Source organism: Anolis carolinensis, chromosome 3 (assembly GCF_035594765.1).
Source record: "Anolis carolinensis isolate JA03-04 chromosome 3, rAnoCar3.1.pri, whole genome shotgun sequence".
Taxonomy (NCBI): domain Eukaryota; kingdom Metazoa; phylum Chordata; class Lepidosauria; order Squamata; family Dactyloidae; genus Anolis; species Anolis carolinensis.
In genome coordinates this window covers 90,980,160-90,997,085 of record NC_085843.1, presented here as the reverse complement: position 1 = coordinate 90,997,085, position 16,926 = coordinate 90,980,160, and the positions used below count along the sequence as shown (strand labels likewise).

Below are 16,926 nucleotides of genomic sequence, written 5' to 3'. Positions count from 1 at the left end.
CCACTCTGGTCTGTCAATAAGTTTGTTTTGTTGGTTTGGCAAATCGCCATGTAACTCCATTCATTGATCAGAGCTTGGTGATAGAAGACAAACTGAACTTCTAAGATCTCCATCTATTCATGGCCCATTTTGAGTTTGACATCAGGCACTATAATAAGCAACAGTTGTTAATGGATTAATTGTCCAATAATCGACCCAATCCTTTTAATTAGAGATAAATCAAGATCAAAAAAGGAAAATGGGAATAAGCCACAGGAGAATAATGTTGGCAATGTGCTCATTTCATAAGTGAAGGATGTTGGTGACAACCAATTTGGGGTTCAGGACATTCATTTATCTTTTCCTTATAGAGGCAGGACAGGCAATTGCTAGGGATTTAGAGCATATCTCAGCCCACCTACTAAGCAAAAGTATTTATTCCCTTAAATGGCAGAAATTGGCAATTTTTCTCTATTTAGTATTATTACAGGAAACATCTTTTCACTTTTACTTGAATAAAAGAGACTAAAACAGGATGAAATGCTAAAATGACGTAAAGTAAAACAAGAGGCCAACACCCCTCGTTCTGTGTCCCCAATCCACACATGGTACACTAATGACAGTTTGAGGGTAAATTTTGAGGTGAGGCCATGGGAATATTTGGGAAGTGCAAGAATGGCTTGGGGACATGTGACACATGGGCCACACAATTTTTATCCTTGCTTAGAGAGTTCTGCAATAACAATTGTCTAAGCAGCATGATTGTGAAGTGAGAGCTGTATAAGCAAACAGACATAGGGCTGTGTTCTCCTTCAAAAATACATTTTCCATTAGGTTATGTAGAGGGCCATTTGCATGGAAAGAATGACATTCTATTATTTATATTTTATATATTACATCACTTCTACCCTGCCCTTCTCACCCATCAGGGGACCCAGGGCAGCTTACAATATAAGCATACATATCAAAAAACAGTTTTCATCAAATTTAAAAATCCATCAAGATTAAAAATTACAATAAAATTAAGAATATACATTAAAAATATACATAATTATACATTTAAATATACATTTAAGGCGCTTTCCATGTCCAGGTGGGGTCTGTCAGTAGGTCATATATTCATATCTCATTTTTGCTGCTACTCATGTTGCTACCATGCTCAAATGCCTAGTCCCATAACCACGTTTTTGTTCTCTTTTGGAAAGACAGGAGGGAGGGAGCCTGCCTGACTTCAATGGGGAGGGCGTTCCATAGGCCTATTCCATTCTAGAAGGCCTATTCCCATAAATTCCTATGTCCCTCTTTCCCAGGACAATTTCTATAGCAGAAGTTCCCAAGGTGTGCTTCATGGAGCCCTTGGGGCTCCTCAAGTGATAGTGAAGTGCTTCGCGTGTGTTAAGTGGTGCCATGCTGCTTCCCACTGCCTCCTCTTCCTCCTCCTCTACCTCTATTTAAATAACGAAGAATATTGTCTCCAGTTCTTTTTTACTATTGTTTCCTTTATTAATATATAGATAACTTATTCATACTTCCGTATACATATCATAGAACATAGACAGATAGAACTAAACTCAAAACATTTATTGGGGCTCCACAAGAAATGTTTGCTTCAAAAAGGGCTCCATAGCTGAAAAGGTTTGGGGATCCCTGATCTATAGCATTCTCCCGGAGCTATAATAAATGTGAAAAGTGCAGCAGGTTGGGATAAGAGGATGTAGCCAGTCTCTCTGCATGCAGAGTTAATCCACTGAATTGATGGGGGTGGCGGAGGGGTGTAAGGATGGATTACAGTTCAGCAATTGATCAATGAGGTCATTCCAGAGTGATGAACAGACGAGCTGGCCCATCTTGTGTGTCATTAGTGGGCAGAGGAATGTCTTACCCAACCACCTGGAGCATACCCCAATGAAACTTTGAGGAATGTACTATCATTTGGAGCTAATGAGCTGATCTAGCTGCCACTTCACCAGAGGGATGAAACTTGCCTACTGGCATTTCTTGTTCTGTCCTCAATCATTCCAAGCCAGTCCTTATGTACACACTCCTAAAGGTTCAAAGCAAAAAAGAGGGCCTTCTTAAAGCCTGAAATAAGCATTTTTACTATGAAAACAGTAATGCATCATGTGTTCAAATGGTCTCAGATCTGAGGTGGGTTTAACTTTTTTGCTAACGTTGATGTGCTCTCAGGCACAGAAGACATATAGAGCATGATAGGGTTGATAGATGCCATTAGATATACTGAACCCTGCTTTTTGCTCTTTGAAATAAAGCAATTCTCAAAGACAAGAAGACAAGAGCCAGCAGCCATCTCACATTCTGGAACAGTTTCTCCTTACAAACCTTCACTACCACCTGTCAAAAGGGACTGAGCTTTATGGAAAAAATCGCATTCATTGAGTATGAAACCTATGAAAGTGTAAAGGTTTCAATGGCAGTCAGAAAGTGTTGTCATGTGCTTCTTTCTGCAAATGTCTTTCCTCATTCATGTCTGGAAGGATGTGAGAAAAGGAAAACAATATGGAGTTTCCCCTTCTGTTTTTAGTGTGAGTACAACCTCACAATCCTTACCAATAAAGAAGCCTTACCATCAAAATCCTACATGTAATGGTCAGAAGAAAAGTCTAGTAAAGCTACTTTTTGAGCTACAACTTCCAGAAAGCATGGTCAATGACCATGCTGCAGACTACGTTAACTGGGGTATTCTGGAAGCTGCAATCAAAATAGTATTTTTTTTCCAAGCTCAGATCAAAAGGATCCATGTATAAACTACTTTTAATGAACAAGACACTCAATAGCCCTGGGTAAATTAGTTTCTTTTCTTTTTGTATCTTCTTTATCACTCTAACATCATTTACACATGTTCAGAACAAAATGGAATAGATTTGTTTCTCTTATAATGAATGAGTGTATCTTTCTGTCGATTGATGGTGAGTTACACTATGAATTTCATGAGGTTTTCTTGGGGCAGGAATACTCAAGAGGCCATTTTGCCAGTTCTCCCCCTGAGAAATAACACCTCATAGCTGATGTTTCTGGATCCCACATGTCCAGGTTTGTATCAGAGAAATATTGGGGCATATGCATTCTTTAACATAAGTCTGCTTAAGAGCAATTTGGTGTGAACATGAGTGACCCTGCTTAACTTCTGAGATTAGATAGGATTTTGTACCTTTACAGTATGCAGGCCCCAACATAAATATACCCAAGGAATATTTTTGCATAACATGATCTAGTTTATTGATATTCCCTGTGTGCATTTTGATAACTTAAACTTTTTCTATTTTACTTGCTTATGAATCTTCATTTAAATATAAGATGTAATGTACCATGCAGATTTTTTTTTCTGTAGCAAATGTATTTCTATAATAGTTGCCTACTATTCTAGGTGGGCTGTGGAATACAATCACTTCACACATGAGGTTTCTTGGAAAATGTTTAATATAAAATGTAATACCAAGAATATCCACTAGATGAAGTTCTCTCATCCTTAGATACAGAATAAACTTTCCTGTGTTTTAATGTACTACACAAAGCTATGAGTTAGGTATGTATTGCCAAAGTATCAAGTGAGCTGTGGATAGGCTATTCAATTGTGAGCACTGAACAGTACACAAATAGGGAAAGATGTGAATAGTGCTCACCAAATGCAGGGATACCAAAAAGAGTGAGGATGGCTAGATGCCTTCCAGCGCCCGCACTCCTGCCTCTACCAACTTCATAACTGATTTTTAAATGAGTTTTTGCTGAAAGCTGTAAGTATTTGTACAAACTGTAAAAGCTGAATGTACAGGGTCCCACTAGACCCAAGCAACATAGGAAAGTGTGAGAGAGTAAGGAGTCATAGTCCAAACATATCTCAAGCGCTAAGTATTGCTATCCCCATCTTTTCTCATAATTTTTGAGACAACAGACTCAACCCAGTGATAGATGCACTCAACAGAAATTTTGAACTTTCTTGAAGTACAAATTCAACTCCACCCAGATGGATTTGCGAATAATAAGCAAGGTCTAAAGGATTCATGTAGGCATATAAGCAAATCTGCATTTTTCCTGATAGTATGCAAACTAGGATTTAGTGGGGTGTCTGAGTGTAAAAATAATGTATTTGCACAAAGGTGGATGAATCTGAGTATTTTGTGGCTATTGATACTTACCAGAACTTGTTGCTTCCATCAATGATAAAAAGAGACTCAATGAATGGAAATGTGTTAATTATTATTTTCTATGTATTACCAAGTCTTTTGGGAGATATTACTGACTCTAGGGGAATTGTGTCTAATTAACAGCAATGTACTATGCCATTGAGGATTTTGCCACAGCAGTTGGAGGATGCTGCAAAAATACAACATAAATTACTATTGGATGATTCTTTTATTTTTGTGGCTCTTGTACAGGGTTCCAGGGAAAGCCCCCTGATACTCATATGCATTAACAATGTTTGGAAGATTGCTCCCAAGAGCGACATTTAACTAAACACTTTCAATACTAGTCAAGACACTTCTGATTTGTGTTTCCCAGCTAATTTTTTTAGAACAAATATACCAACGTTGTAAAAGGAACTCAAATGCAAATTATTTGTCTGTTTTCATAAAAGGATGCCAGTGTGACACATAGTTTGAGATGAAACTTGATTTTCAGTAAACCTTAGTTCCAATATGTACTGAACACACTATAGTTCCATTCATTTGTTCATTCAAGATGTAGGATACAGCATCACATGAATGTACCTAATTTGTTCACAGGACACTTAGCTGCACCTACTTTTATGTTGCTAATGCCTACTGATTGTAAAATTCAAATTATTTCACAATCCAAACCATTGTTCAATTGCACAACCAATTATTTTATAATTATATTTTTCTGGCTTTGTATCTGTAGTTTTGGTCTACCTGGAATTTCAGTTGTGTAAACCAGCATTACAAATTAGCACATTGGTAAATAAGTTTTTTGCATTTGATATGTGCTTGCAATTTTCCATGCAATACGTGCAGAACTTATGAACCATCAAACCAGATTCAAGTGTTTGCTTTTGTAATTTGTAGCAGGAAACAAAAATAGGTTTATGACACTGGCAGCTGCAATGCTGTCTACAGTGATGAAAGCTGGTTGAGTCAAACTTTGCACAGTCCTAATCTAAACTGTCTTCTGTTCTGCAGTTGACTTTTCATCTCATATTTATTTATATATAATATTTTCATAATGGATACTCACCTTTTTCATCATTTCCCATATACCCTGAAAAATTCATTGAAATTATTTGCACAGAATATCATTTAGGACCTCATTGCATTGAGGTCCTTGATGCAGGGAACAGCAGGGGGACCCGTAGGGCAGTGAGGCAAATCATGGGGCAGTGGGCGAATGCTCCCACATTGTCCCCATAATTCTCAACCTGAACATGGGTAGTCTTCTGTGGAAAGGTTTCCCCCTCCTTCCACACTTCACTGGCATAGCCGGCCTGGAGCCCCACCAGAAATAGATGTGTGCCATACGATGAGAACTGTTGGACTCCATGCCGGCTACGTTGGTGAAGTGTGGTAAGATGGGGAATTTCTTTAATGTTATGAGGTCCTATGTCACATATGTGCTTGTAAAATTGGAAAGCATGCTCCCTTTGGAGTTTTACATTACATTTACATCCATTGATTTCATGGTAAATGTTATATAGTTTATGGTTTATGTGCACTTCAAATGTAGCTTGGGAAGCTGGAAAAATACTGCCAGTTCAAAACTGGATTTCAAATTTTGTTTTTTGCATATTACCCATTTGTTATTTTCATTGTTTTTGGTAAAAGTTGTAAGGTAACATAAGGTAACCACTTTGTATATACATTCACTAAGGAAGATAGTTGGTCAGTAGAAAACTAAAATTAGATTGAACACTTAGGCAGGCAACCTGGTACATGTAAAGCCAAATTTTAATCCATCTGCAATGTCTAGATTAGTGCCATCGAACTAATGAATGTTTTTGTCAACAGCTTGAGACAAGAATGTACCCTCGTGGAACAACTCCCAAAGACAAAAGAAATTAATTGCTTGTATTTACGAACAATTTGTACTATGCTTACAGGATTGGTTTCCAATTTAAATATATTATACTAAATCTTATGGGCGACACATTGCAATACTGAAATACTTTATCAATAAATGCCAACAATATATTTTAAGAATGCCTTGGATGAGAATATAAGAACAGATAATGTAAGGACTTATATCTGAACATACAATATGGAGATCAACTTAGATAATTATAAAAAAACACACATTATTGAAAGTCTCCTTACTTTGGACACTAAAGGAATACTGAAATCCTATGGACTTTTACTCAAAAGCAAGTTCACTGAACGCAGTAAGCTGAACATGTTTTCACTCTTTTCTTTCTTTCTTTTACACCAGTGTTGCAAACTACACAACTTAAGTGTTTCTATTTAATAAAAATTAAGATGCACTCAAAGAATCGTTTATTATTGAATACAAAAATACTAGTTACGTAAAAACAATAAGTTAGTTTATTTTACAATAATTTACACTATTATCTTGTAAGATGTTTCATTGTTGGATTGGTCTGTTAAAATAGCTATAATCTTATATTAACACTGAACTTCATAATTTCGCACAAAGCATCTCCAACAGCATGTCATCCATATTTACTGTTCCAATGATAGGTCTGAAGAATAGTTCTGCAATAACATTGGCATTGATGGATCTGAGCATGGACAAAGCTACATTAAGTTTAGCAAATCTGGCCTCATCTCCTCTGTGAATCAGTCTGACATGTTCATTTAGAGCTTGCTGTGCTTCTTGCTGCAGTCCCTGGATGTACTGTACACAGTGCAGCCCTGGTAGATCTAGAAGAGTGTGGGAAAAAAGAACATCATCAAAACCAAGTTCTATCTTTTATCACTCAGATGAGCAGCTGAAATTTACTTCCCACATTGTTTCCACATTCTGGGAAATCATGAACAACAAGTAAGAGTGAAACTGGCTTTTCTAAACTTTTAGTGCATATCAAAACATTGATTTAAGGGACTGAAATCCCATTATTATGAATGCTATGCATGCAGTTCTCAACATTTGTTTATCCAAGTGTTTGGGGCTCTCAGGCTAGATCTACACAGCCATATAATACATTTGAACTGCATTATATGGTTAGTGAAGAACCACACAATGAAGTTCAAGCTGCATTATATGGTAATGTAGATCCAGCCTCAGAAGTACTTTAATAATCAGGGATTCTGGGAGTTAAAGTCCTAATCATCTAGAGGAACAAAGATTTTGACCCCCTAATGATGATTACAACACACACCAAATAACATTATTTCAGCAAATCTCATAAATGCCACAGATAACACACTACAATTGAGTTTTTGATTATAAATTGATTAAAAATATACATTGAGGGCAGCTCTATTTCTAATACCCTCTCCCCCAGTACAATCCAAAAAAACCTTCTAAATCAACATAAAATTATCACATTTCCCACAAAAACAATACTGTAATATTGAGGAATAATTCCTAGAATTATTTTTGTCCCAGACTTTTACAATGTCTGATTCAAAATTTGAGTATCATATCTGAGATCCTCAAATGCGGTGTGACACATATGTCTGAAAAATGCCTCCTTAGACTGCTTTCTACTTATTCTTCTGATTTAAATTTAATGGTAAAAATAAATATTTTAGACTACAGTCAATAAATTCTAATACTGAAATAATGTTTTAATAATGTGCCAAAATTAAACACATTAAAGGGACGGGGGTCTACTCATAATCAGTGCCACAACACTGTCACTAATGTGAATCTTACTGAAAGCAGATTGAAATATAGTAGCATTAGGCACCACACCCAATATATGATCTGTGTTAAATAGCTTTGTCATCAAATAAACTCGATTCATACCATAACTTCTAAAAAAGGAATGAACAAACATTGAAAGAAAGCTTTGATATCTTTGATAACCTTATCACTTCAGATGGAAACCTGGAAGTATGTTCAAATGACTTTGTTTTGCATCACAGTCTGCCTTACCTCAGGAACAATACACCATAAATCTAAGTGTGACTTGTATGGTGACCTTACTTTGACACCATTTTTCTTAATGTAAAAACTTGTTGGTCTTCAACCAAAGCAAGACAAAACTGAACTCCACAAAGAAGGCTATTGTGTGCGTTATTCTAACATTCTAGTTTTACAAAAGCTATTTTATTCTCTTGCAATATACCATAGAATTTTTGCAACTATTCATTTTCCTGGACAAAAAAGGAGAAAGTTTTAATGATTTCTCTATTCTTTTTTCAAGTCTGCAAGTTGACCCTGAATGCTGTAAGAGTACCAAATCTTACAATGCCAGAGTGCTTCCTTGGACACCATTAATTTTTTTTAAAGGCTTTCCTTGAATGATTTCTGATGAGCTCTTCTTTCTGCTCTCAGGGTGAAGATGGCTTTGAAATTAGAAAATTTGCTTCATATCCTCAGAGGCACAAACTCAGTATTGTTCACGCTATTCCACTTGTCAGGACCATTATTTCCCAACAAAGCTCCACCACTACAACTAGTATCCCTTATTCAGAATTCCAAAATACCCCAAAATCCAAAACTGTCCACCTGGGTGGCTGCGATAGTGACACCTTTTCTTTCTGATCAAACTATGTCCCATGCACAAACATAACAAAAATAGTATATATAGTATATAACCTACATGAAGCATAAATGACTTTCCTGTTTAGACTTGGCTACCATCTCCAAGACATCTCATCATGTATATTCAAATACATTTCACAATCTGAAAGATGGTCTCATACACTCAACCAACCCCCCACTAACAAGCAGGTAACCAAGGGCTCCTGGATACTGTAGAATTAATGCAATTCGACACCACGTTAACAGTCATGGCTCAATGCTATGGGATCCTGGGAGTTGTAGTTTTACAAATCTTCTCTTCCAAAAAATGCTGCTGTCTCAGCAAACTACAAATCCCAGGATCCCATCACATTAAGCTATGGCAGCTAAAGCGGTGTTAAGCTACATTCATTCTACCATATGATACACTGGATAAGAAACCTCCAAGAACTCCAGCTCTACTCCATGCTTGCAGTCTCAGAACCAGGGGAGACTTTAATTGAATCAATCCACCTGTAACAAAGTCTTCCTACTGTTCTCCACTTGACCAAGCAGTATTGCCTTAGGTAAATCAATTAGTATCAAGCATTGATTCCATAGCATTGAACCATGGCAGATAAAACAGGGTCAAACTGCATGAATGATGGGACTTACCCAGGGGCTGCCTAAGGAGCAAAAGAAGGTGGTCAAACAAGGGAATGAGAGGGAGGGAAAGAAGTAGAGAAAGAAGGGAGAAAGAGCTAGAGAGGGGAGAGAGGGAGAAAAGGAGTAGAGGGAAAGATGGGAAGAAGGAGAGAGGGAGAATGGAGAAAAGAGAAAGAAGAGAAGAGAGAGAAGAGAGAGAAGGGAGAAGAGGGGAAGAAGGGGAAAGAGCGAGAGAGGGGAGGCAGGGAAAAACGGATTAGAGGGAAATATGGGAAGAAGGGGAGAGGGAGAAGAGGGGAAGAAGCGAGAGAAGGGAGAATAGGGGAAGAAGGAGAGAGGGAGAATGAGTGAGGGAGGGGAGGAGGGAGAAAAGGAGTAGAGGGAAAGATAGAAAGAGGGAAGAGGGAGAAGAGCGGAAGATGATCAAAGGGAGAAAAAGCAAAGGCGTGAGGAAGGGGAAAGGAGAGGGGAAGAATGTTTATTTTGATTTTAATGCTTATATTAGGTGTTTTAATTCTTATCTTAATGTCTAAATGTTGTATATATCCCATGTTAAATGGTCTTATTGATTTTAATGCATAGGTATATGTTATATGTTTACTGTTTTTGATGGAGCCCCCCCTGGCGCAGTGGGTCAAACCCTTGTGCTGGCCGACTGCTGACTTGAAAATTGGGTCTCTCACCTGAAGGTTGCCGATTCAAATTCAACTTGGGGAGCACGTAGATGAGCTCCCTCTGTCAGCTCCAGCTCCCCAAGCCTCCCACAAGACTGGTAAAACATCAAACACCCGGGTGTCCCCTGGGCAACGTCCTTGCAGACGGCCAATTCTCAAGTCACTCCTGACACACACACACACACAAAAAACGGGTTTAGATCTATGATTTGGTTTTACATGTATGTTGGGCATTGAATTTCCCAGTTATTATGTTGTGAACCGCAAGCCCGCACCCTGTTAGCGTTTAGGAAAAGCTTAAAAGCCTGGCTTTTCCAGCATGCTTTTGGAGAATTACGAATTGTTCATCCTCACGATACCTTATCTGATGCACTTCACCTTGGAAATAGCCACAGTGTCCATCCCATCCCAAGTTTCTCTTATTGATTGTAGCACTTTAGTCATCTACCTCATCCCTTGTGTTTACAACACTCACTCTGTGCACTTTGGCCCAGTTCGTTTTTATGACGTTTACTCTGGCGTCTAAATTACGTTTTACTATGGTCACAATTTTAATTTTACTATGTTAATGTGTATAATATTATATTTGCATTTGTATTTCTATTTTGATGTGTTTTATTCTGTTTATTGTAATTATCCAGGCATGGCCCCATGTAAGCCGCCCCAAGTCCCTTCGGGGAGATGGAGGTGGGGTACAAAAATAAAGTTGTTGTTGTTATTATTATATTTGAGTCCCCCCAGGGTTTTTTTTTTCGTGTCAGGAGCAACCTGAATCACTTCTGGAGTGAGAGAATTGGCCGTCTGCAAGGACGTTGCCCAGGGGATGCCCAGATGTTTTTGATGTTTTTACCATCCTTGTGGGAGGCTTCTCTCATGTCCCCGCATGGAGCTGGAGCTGATAGAGGGAGCTCATCCGTGCTCTCCCCAGGTGGGATTCGAACCTGACAGCTTGCAGGTCAGCAACCCAACCTTCAAGTCACAAGGCTTTATCCCTCTACACCACCGGGGGCTCCCCAGGGGTGAGAAAAGCAATATATAAATATGGTAAGTAAAGGAGTAAATTAATAAATAAGAAGGGGAGAGAGGAAGGGGAATGAGCAAGGGAGGACGGGAAAGGAGAGCGAGTGGGGAGGGGTGGGGAGAGGACCCTCGAGCCTTCCCCAAAAGGGACCCCCCCCCCCCCCAGGGCTGCCCCACTGACCCGGGTTGAAGAGCACGGTGCCCTTGAGGTAGGCGTACTCCTTGGTGCTGATGTCCAGGCTCCAGCACTTGGCCAGGAAGCCTTGGATGGCTTGAATCTCTCCGGCCGAGGGCAGCTGGGGGCGGCTGCGGCTGTCGGCTGGGCAGCGGGGCTCTCGCGGCTCGCGGCGGCGCTCCTCCTCCTCCTCCTCGTCCTCCTCGTCGTCATCGTCGTCGTCCTCTTGGCCCTGCCCGGGCTCTTCCTCGGGGCGCCGCTGGGTGGTGAGGATGCGCTGGAGCATGCTGGGCCGGGCGCTCTCCACGGTCTCGAAGTGGACGCGGTCCTGGGCCAGGCCGAGCGCCAGGAGCGGCGCCCAGCAGCTGCGCACCAGGACCAGCTGCTCGTCGAGCGGCAGCTCCTGGAAGCAGGGCACGCTCTTCACGAAGCGCAGCGTCTTCACCAGCACCGCCGAGGCCGCCTTGCACGCCGCCTGGGGGCTCCGCAGGGCCACCCGCCGCCCGGCCCCGCAGGAGCAGCCCGGCGCCCCGACCCCTGGCTTCAGGAGGAGCGGAGGGGGCAGGAGGGGCGGCGGAGGAGGCCCCGCCAACGCTTCTCCGCCACTGGCCGCCTCCTCCTTCTCCTCCTGCTGGTGGTGGTGGTGGCGGTGCTCTTGGCTCTTGAGGATGTTGTAGAGGATGCTGCCGTGGCGCCGGTGGTCAGTGCAGCAGCGGCAGCGGTCCAGGCACGCCATGGCGAGCAAAGAGCGGGAAAGCCGCCTCGCCGGCCCTCGGGGCTATTTATAGCGCGCTCGAGTTCAAAGGCGCAGACGCTGCCGACTGGCTGGAGGGAAAGGACGGGGAGGAGAGAGAGAGAGGGGGGGGGGAGGGAAGAAGACGAAGACGAAGAAAGGGGCCCCCAGGACTCCACCCCCTCCCTCCCTTTTCCCTGGCGCTTGAGGGCGTTTTGTTGCTGTCCTTTTTCCAGTGCCCTCCCGTTTCTCCCGCCCGACCCTCCCACGTCCCGGGCTTTCCGCGAAGGGCTGAACTTACGGGCGCCAAAGGCAAAGTTCAAGGGGCTGGAAGGGCCCTCCTCCGGCTCTCCCGAAGGCCAAGGCGCCCCCGCCCAACACTTCCTCGTCGGCGCGGAGTTGGCGCTTCTTTCAAGGCTTCCGTTTCAGCCTTTCCCACCGGTTGGATGGAGTGGGGAAGCGGAAAAGGAACTCTATATTGTATGTATGTATGTACGTACACACATACATGTACATATACATGCATATATAGGGTTCGTTTTCCGCCTCCCCCCCCCCCCCCCGCATTCAGCCGATGGGATATATATAAAATACGGTTAATATATACTGTGTGTGTATATATATATATAGAGAGAGAGAGAGAGAAAGAGAGAGGCTTCTTTCTAATTTAACAAAACGTTTTGACTTCTAAATGCCCAGAAACGCACTCCCCCTCGTTTCCAAGACATTACACCAGGCATGGGCAAACTTCGGCCCTCCAGGTGTTTTGGACTTTAACTCCCACAATTCCTAACAGCCTAGCATCCTTTCTCCAGAATTGCAAACTGTTCTGAAATTGGGTTGCTGTGAGTTTTCTGGGCAGTATGGCCATGTTCCAGAAGCATTCTCTCCTGACGTTTTGCCCAAATCTATGGCAGGCATCCTCAGAGGTTGTGAGAAAGGTGGGGTTTATATCTCTGTGGAAGGTCCAGAGTGGAAGAAAGAACTCTTGTCTGCCTGAGGAAAGTGTGAATGTTGCAATTGGCCAGCTTGACTAGCTTGGCAGCTTCAAAGCCTGGCCTTTTCTTGCCTAGGGGAATCCTTTGTTGGGAGGTATTCTCCTCCAAGGTTAACTGGACCACCTAAACTGAGCTGTACAGGCCAATGGATACTCCGCCACAGACATCAGAAGTGCTTTAAAATGAAGAAAAAGCCACGAGAGTAAAGACAAAGATCCTTCCAGACAAAAAGTGTTCTTACCCTACATCAAGGAACCGCATAGGGAAGCTGATGAAGAAATGCAACCTCAAACTATCTTCAGACCCACTAAGAAAATCCAACAAATGCTACCTTCAGCCAATGACAAGAGGGATCCTCTCATCTCTGCAGGCGTCTACCGTATACCATGCAACTGTGGACAAGTCTACATAAGGCCCACCAAATGCAGCATTGTCCAAACACGAATCAAAGAACATGAAAGGCACTGCAGACTAACTCAACCAGAGAAATCAGCCATAGCAGAGCACTTGATGAACCAATCTGGACACAGTATATTTGAGAACACAGAAATGTTTGACCACTCCAACAACCATCACATCAGACTACACAGAGAAGCCATTGAAATCCACAAGCATGTGGACAATTTCAACAAAAAGGAAGAAACAATGAAAATAAACAAAATCTGGCTACCAATATTTTACAAATCAGGACAGTAAATGAAGAACAACACTCAGAAGATGGGAATTCCAGACAGGAAATAATCAGGGCCAGTTAACACCTCCCAATAAAGAATTTCCCCAGGCAGGAAACAGCCAGGCTTTGAAGCTGTCAGGCTATTCAATGCTAACCAAACTGGTAAATTGAAACATTCACACTTACCTCAGGCAGACATATCATAGAATCATAGAATAGTAGAGTTGGAAGAGGCCACATGGGCCATCTAGTCCAACCCCCTGCTAAGAAGCAGGAAATCGCATTCAAAGCACCCCCGACAGATGGCCATCCAGCCTCTGCTTAAAAGCCTCCAAGGAAGGAGCCTCCACCACGGCCCCGGGGAGAGAGTTCCACTGTCGAACAGCTCTCACAGTGAGGAAGTTCTTCCTGATGTTCAGGTGGAATCTCCTTTCCTGTAGTTTTATATATATATATATATATATATATATATATATATATATATATATATATATATAAAACAGATATATACACCCCACTTGCTTGGTTTCTAACACCTCACAACCTCTGAGGATGCCTGCCATAGATTTGGGCAAAATGTCAGGAGAGAATGCTTCTGGAACATGGCCATACAGCCCAGGAAATTCACAGTAACCCAGTGATTCCAACCATGAAAGTCCTCAACAACACAATAATAATAATAAACTTTATTTATATCCCACCCTATCTCCCCAAGGGGACTCAGGGAGGTTCACAACAGATATTGGCAAACATTCAGTGCCGTAAGAAGCTGAACAAAGACAAAAAATAACCAACCCCCCCCCGCCCAAACAAAATCCCAAAAACAAATCCACATCTACATCAAAAATAATAACACATTATCAAAAACTAAACAGTGAACATAATGTACGATTGTATTAAAATATGATATACCATTATCTTCAGACTACATGTCTAGGGTTGTGTGTGAAAAGATAAATGGCCATGTTTAGACTTGGTTCCCATTTCCAAAGTAACTTATAAATTTATTTATTTATTTATTTCTCACATTTATATCCCACCCTTCTCACCCGAAGGGACTCAGAGCGGCTTACAACAGTGGCAACAATTAGATGCCCATACAAACCAATATAAAACAGCACATAAAACAGTTAAAACTATTACAAACATTATGAATTAAAAATATACATTTCAAACATAAAATCAGATCCGTTCTTCCTCATGCTTTGTCCATAGTTCAGTCCGTGTCATCTTCACCATTTATTGATTAAAAGCCTGGGCACACAGCCATGTTTTTAGGGCTTTTCTGAAGCCCAACAGGGTTGGGATTTGACGCATCTCTCTTGGGAGGGTGTTCCACAGCCAGGGAGCCACCACCGAGAAGGCCCTGTCCCTCGTTCCCACCAGCCGCGCCTCCGAGGCAGGTGGGACCGAGAGCAGGGCCTCTCCAGATGATCTCAGGGATCTTGCTGGCTCATATGAGGAGATATGTTCGGACAAGCAGATTGGGCCGGAACCATTTAGGGCTTTATAGGTCAAAACCAGCACTTTAAATTGGGCTCGGTAGCATATCGGCAGCCAGTGGAGCTGGCTTAACAAGGGGGTGGTATACTCCCTGTAAGTCATCCCAGTTATTAATCTGGCTGCAGCACGTTGTACTAATTGGAGCTTCCGGGCCGTCTTCAAAGGCAACCGCATGTAGAGGGCGTTGCAGTAGTCCAAGCAGGATGTAACCAGAGCGTGGACCACCATGGCCAAGTCAGACCTCCCAAGGAACGGGCGCAGCTGGTGCACAAGTCTTAGTTGTGCAAATGCTCCCCTTGCCACCGCTGAGACCTGGGGCTCCAGGCTCAGCGATGAGTCCAGGAGAACACCCAGACTGCGAACCTGTGTCCTCAGGGGGAGTGCAATCCCATCCAACACAAGCTGTAACCCTATTCCCTGTTCAGCCCTACGACTAATCAGGAGGACCTCTGTCTTGTCTGGATTCAATTTCAATCTGTTCTCCCCCATCCAGTCCGACACAGCGGCCACACACCGGTTCAGGACCTGAACAGCCTCCTTAGTGACAGGTGGAAAGGAGTGACAGAGCTGGACATCATCTGCGTACAGATGACACCGCACCCCGAAACTCCGGATGATCTCTCCCAGCGGCTTCATGTATATGTTGAACAACATGGGGGACAGTACTGACCCCTGCGGGACTCCACAAGTCAATGGTTGTGGGGCCGAGCAGATGTCCCCCAGTGACACCATCTGGGAACGCCCCTCCAGGAAGGACCGGAGCCACTGCAAAACAGTGCCTCCAAGCCCCATCCCAGCGAGACGCCCCAGAAGGATACCGTGATTGACAGTATCGAAGGCCAGCAGAAGGTCCAGCAGAACCAGCAGGGACACACTCCCCCTGTCCAGTTCCCGGCGTAGATCATTGACTAAGGCGACCAAGGCTGTCTCCGTACCATGCCCCGGCCTGAAGCCAGACTGTGCCGGATCCAGAAAATCAGTATCTACCAAGAATGCCTGGAGTTGTGCGGCCACTACACGTTCCATGACCCTGCCCAAAAAGGGGAGATTGGAAATAGGTCAAAAGTTCTCCAATTGAGTGGGATCCAATAATGGCTTCTTCAACAGCGGTTTGATCACAGCCAGTTTGCATAAGCAAAGTATTTGTTGATTTGAATCTGCATATGTGGAAAAATATTTTATGTAGAAATTCAAGTAAATATTAGAGTACAAAAAGTGAGAGTTGATACAGGATATTCTTTAACCAGAACATAACATATTTAGCATTTCTTTCTCTTATTATTTGTTATCTGTGAGCTTTACCTTTTTAAAAATATTTGTGCTATAAAATGGGCAACAAATGAAAGTACTCAATACACATACACCACTGGTACAGGAGGTGATTTAATCGAATGCCTCCAGAAGTCATGGAATTACGTCATTTCCAATGGCAGTGGCTAAGTAATCCTAATGTCTGAATGTGACAAAAGTTGACAGTCATGCAATCCATGAGCGAGGCATTACAACAAACCCTAGAAGAAAACCTACATTCTTTCTCTGGTTTGTAGGAAGACACAAGCTCAGTAGTACCTAAGGGCTTCCATGGAGAAGAGCTGTCCAAGGTACTGAATCCTATCCTCAAAATAGGTTCAACCTTTTGAACACTTCCTTTAAAATGTTGGCCATAATCTGGAGCAGATTATTCATTTCAGTTGTATGTTTCTTATTTCTTTTTTGTTTCCTACAAGCCTTAGAAAGAATCCATGTTTTGTTGTGAATGGATTTAGTGCCAACTCATGAACCAGACATTTTATTTGCTGAAAATTCTACAAAATGAAGCCTCAATTCACAATTGTACATCACTATAACTACATTTTATTCTTCACTACTGTAAATGGCCCATAGCCAGCACGGTCATTGGGGCCTCG

At 42.2% G+C, this 16,926-nt stretch overlaps 1 protein-coding gene and 1 long non-coding RNA gene across 2 annotated transcripts in view; one reads left to right on the top strand and one right to left on the bottom strand.

Annotated features, from left to right (window-relative positions):
* The window catches only part of LOC134297498 (uncharacterized), a 171,933-nt gene that overhangs the window by 103,356 nt on the left and 51,651 nt on the right, over positions 1–16,926 (top strand). The gene's annotated exons all lie outside the window — the stretch shown is intronic.
* nr0b1 (nuclear receptor subfamily 0 group B member 1) lies at positions 6,471–12,053 on the bottom strand. Its single transcript, XM_008107372.3, has 2 exons — positions 11,119–12,053; positions 6,471–6,827 (listed from the first exon to the last, which is right to left on the bottom strand). Exons 1-2 carry the CDS (start codon positions 11,846–11,848, stop codon positions 6,583–6,585), a joined length of 975 nt encoding a protein of 324 aa, XP_008105579.1. The 5' UTR covers positions 11,849–12,053; the 3' UTR covers positions 6,471–6,582.

Coding starts and splice junctions, on each gene's coding strand:
- nr0b1 (XM_008107372.3), bottom strand. CDS start 11,848: ATGGCGTGCCTGGACCGCTGCCGCTGCTGCACTGACCACCGGCGCCAC. Junction 6,828..11,118: donor CACCGTGCTCTTCAACCCGG/GTCAGTGGGGCA, acceptor ACACTCTTCTAG/ATCTACCAGGGCTGCACTGT.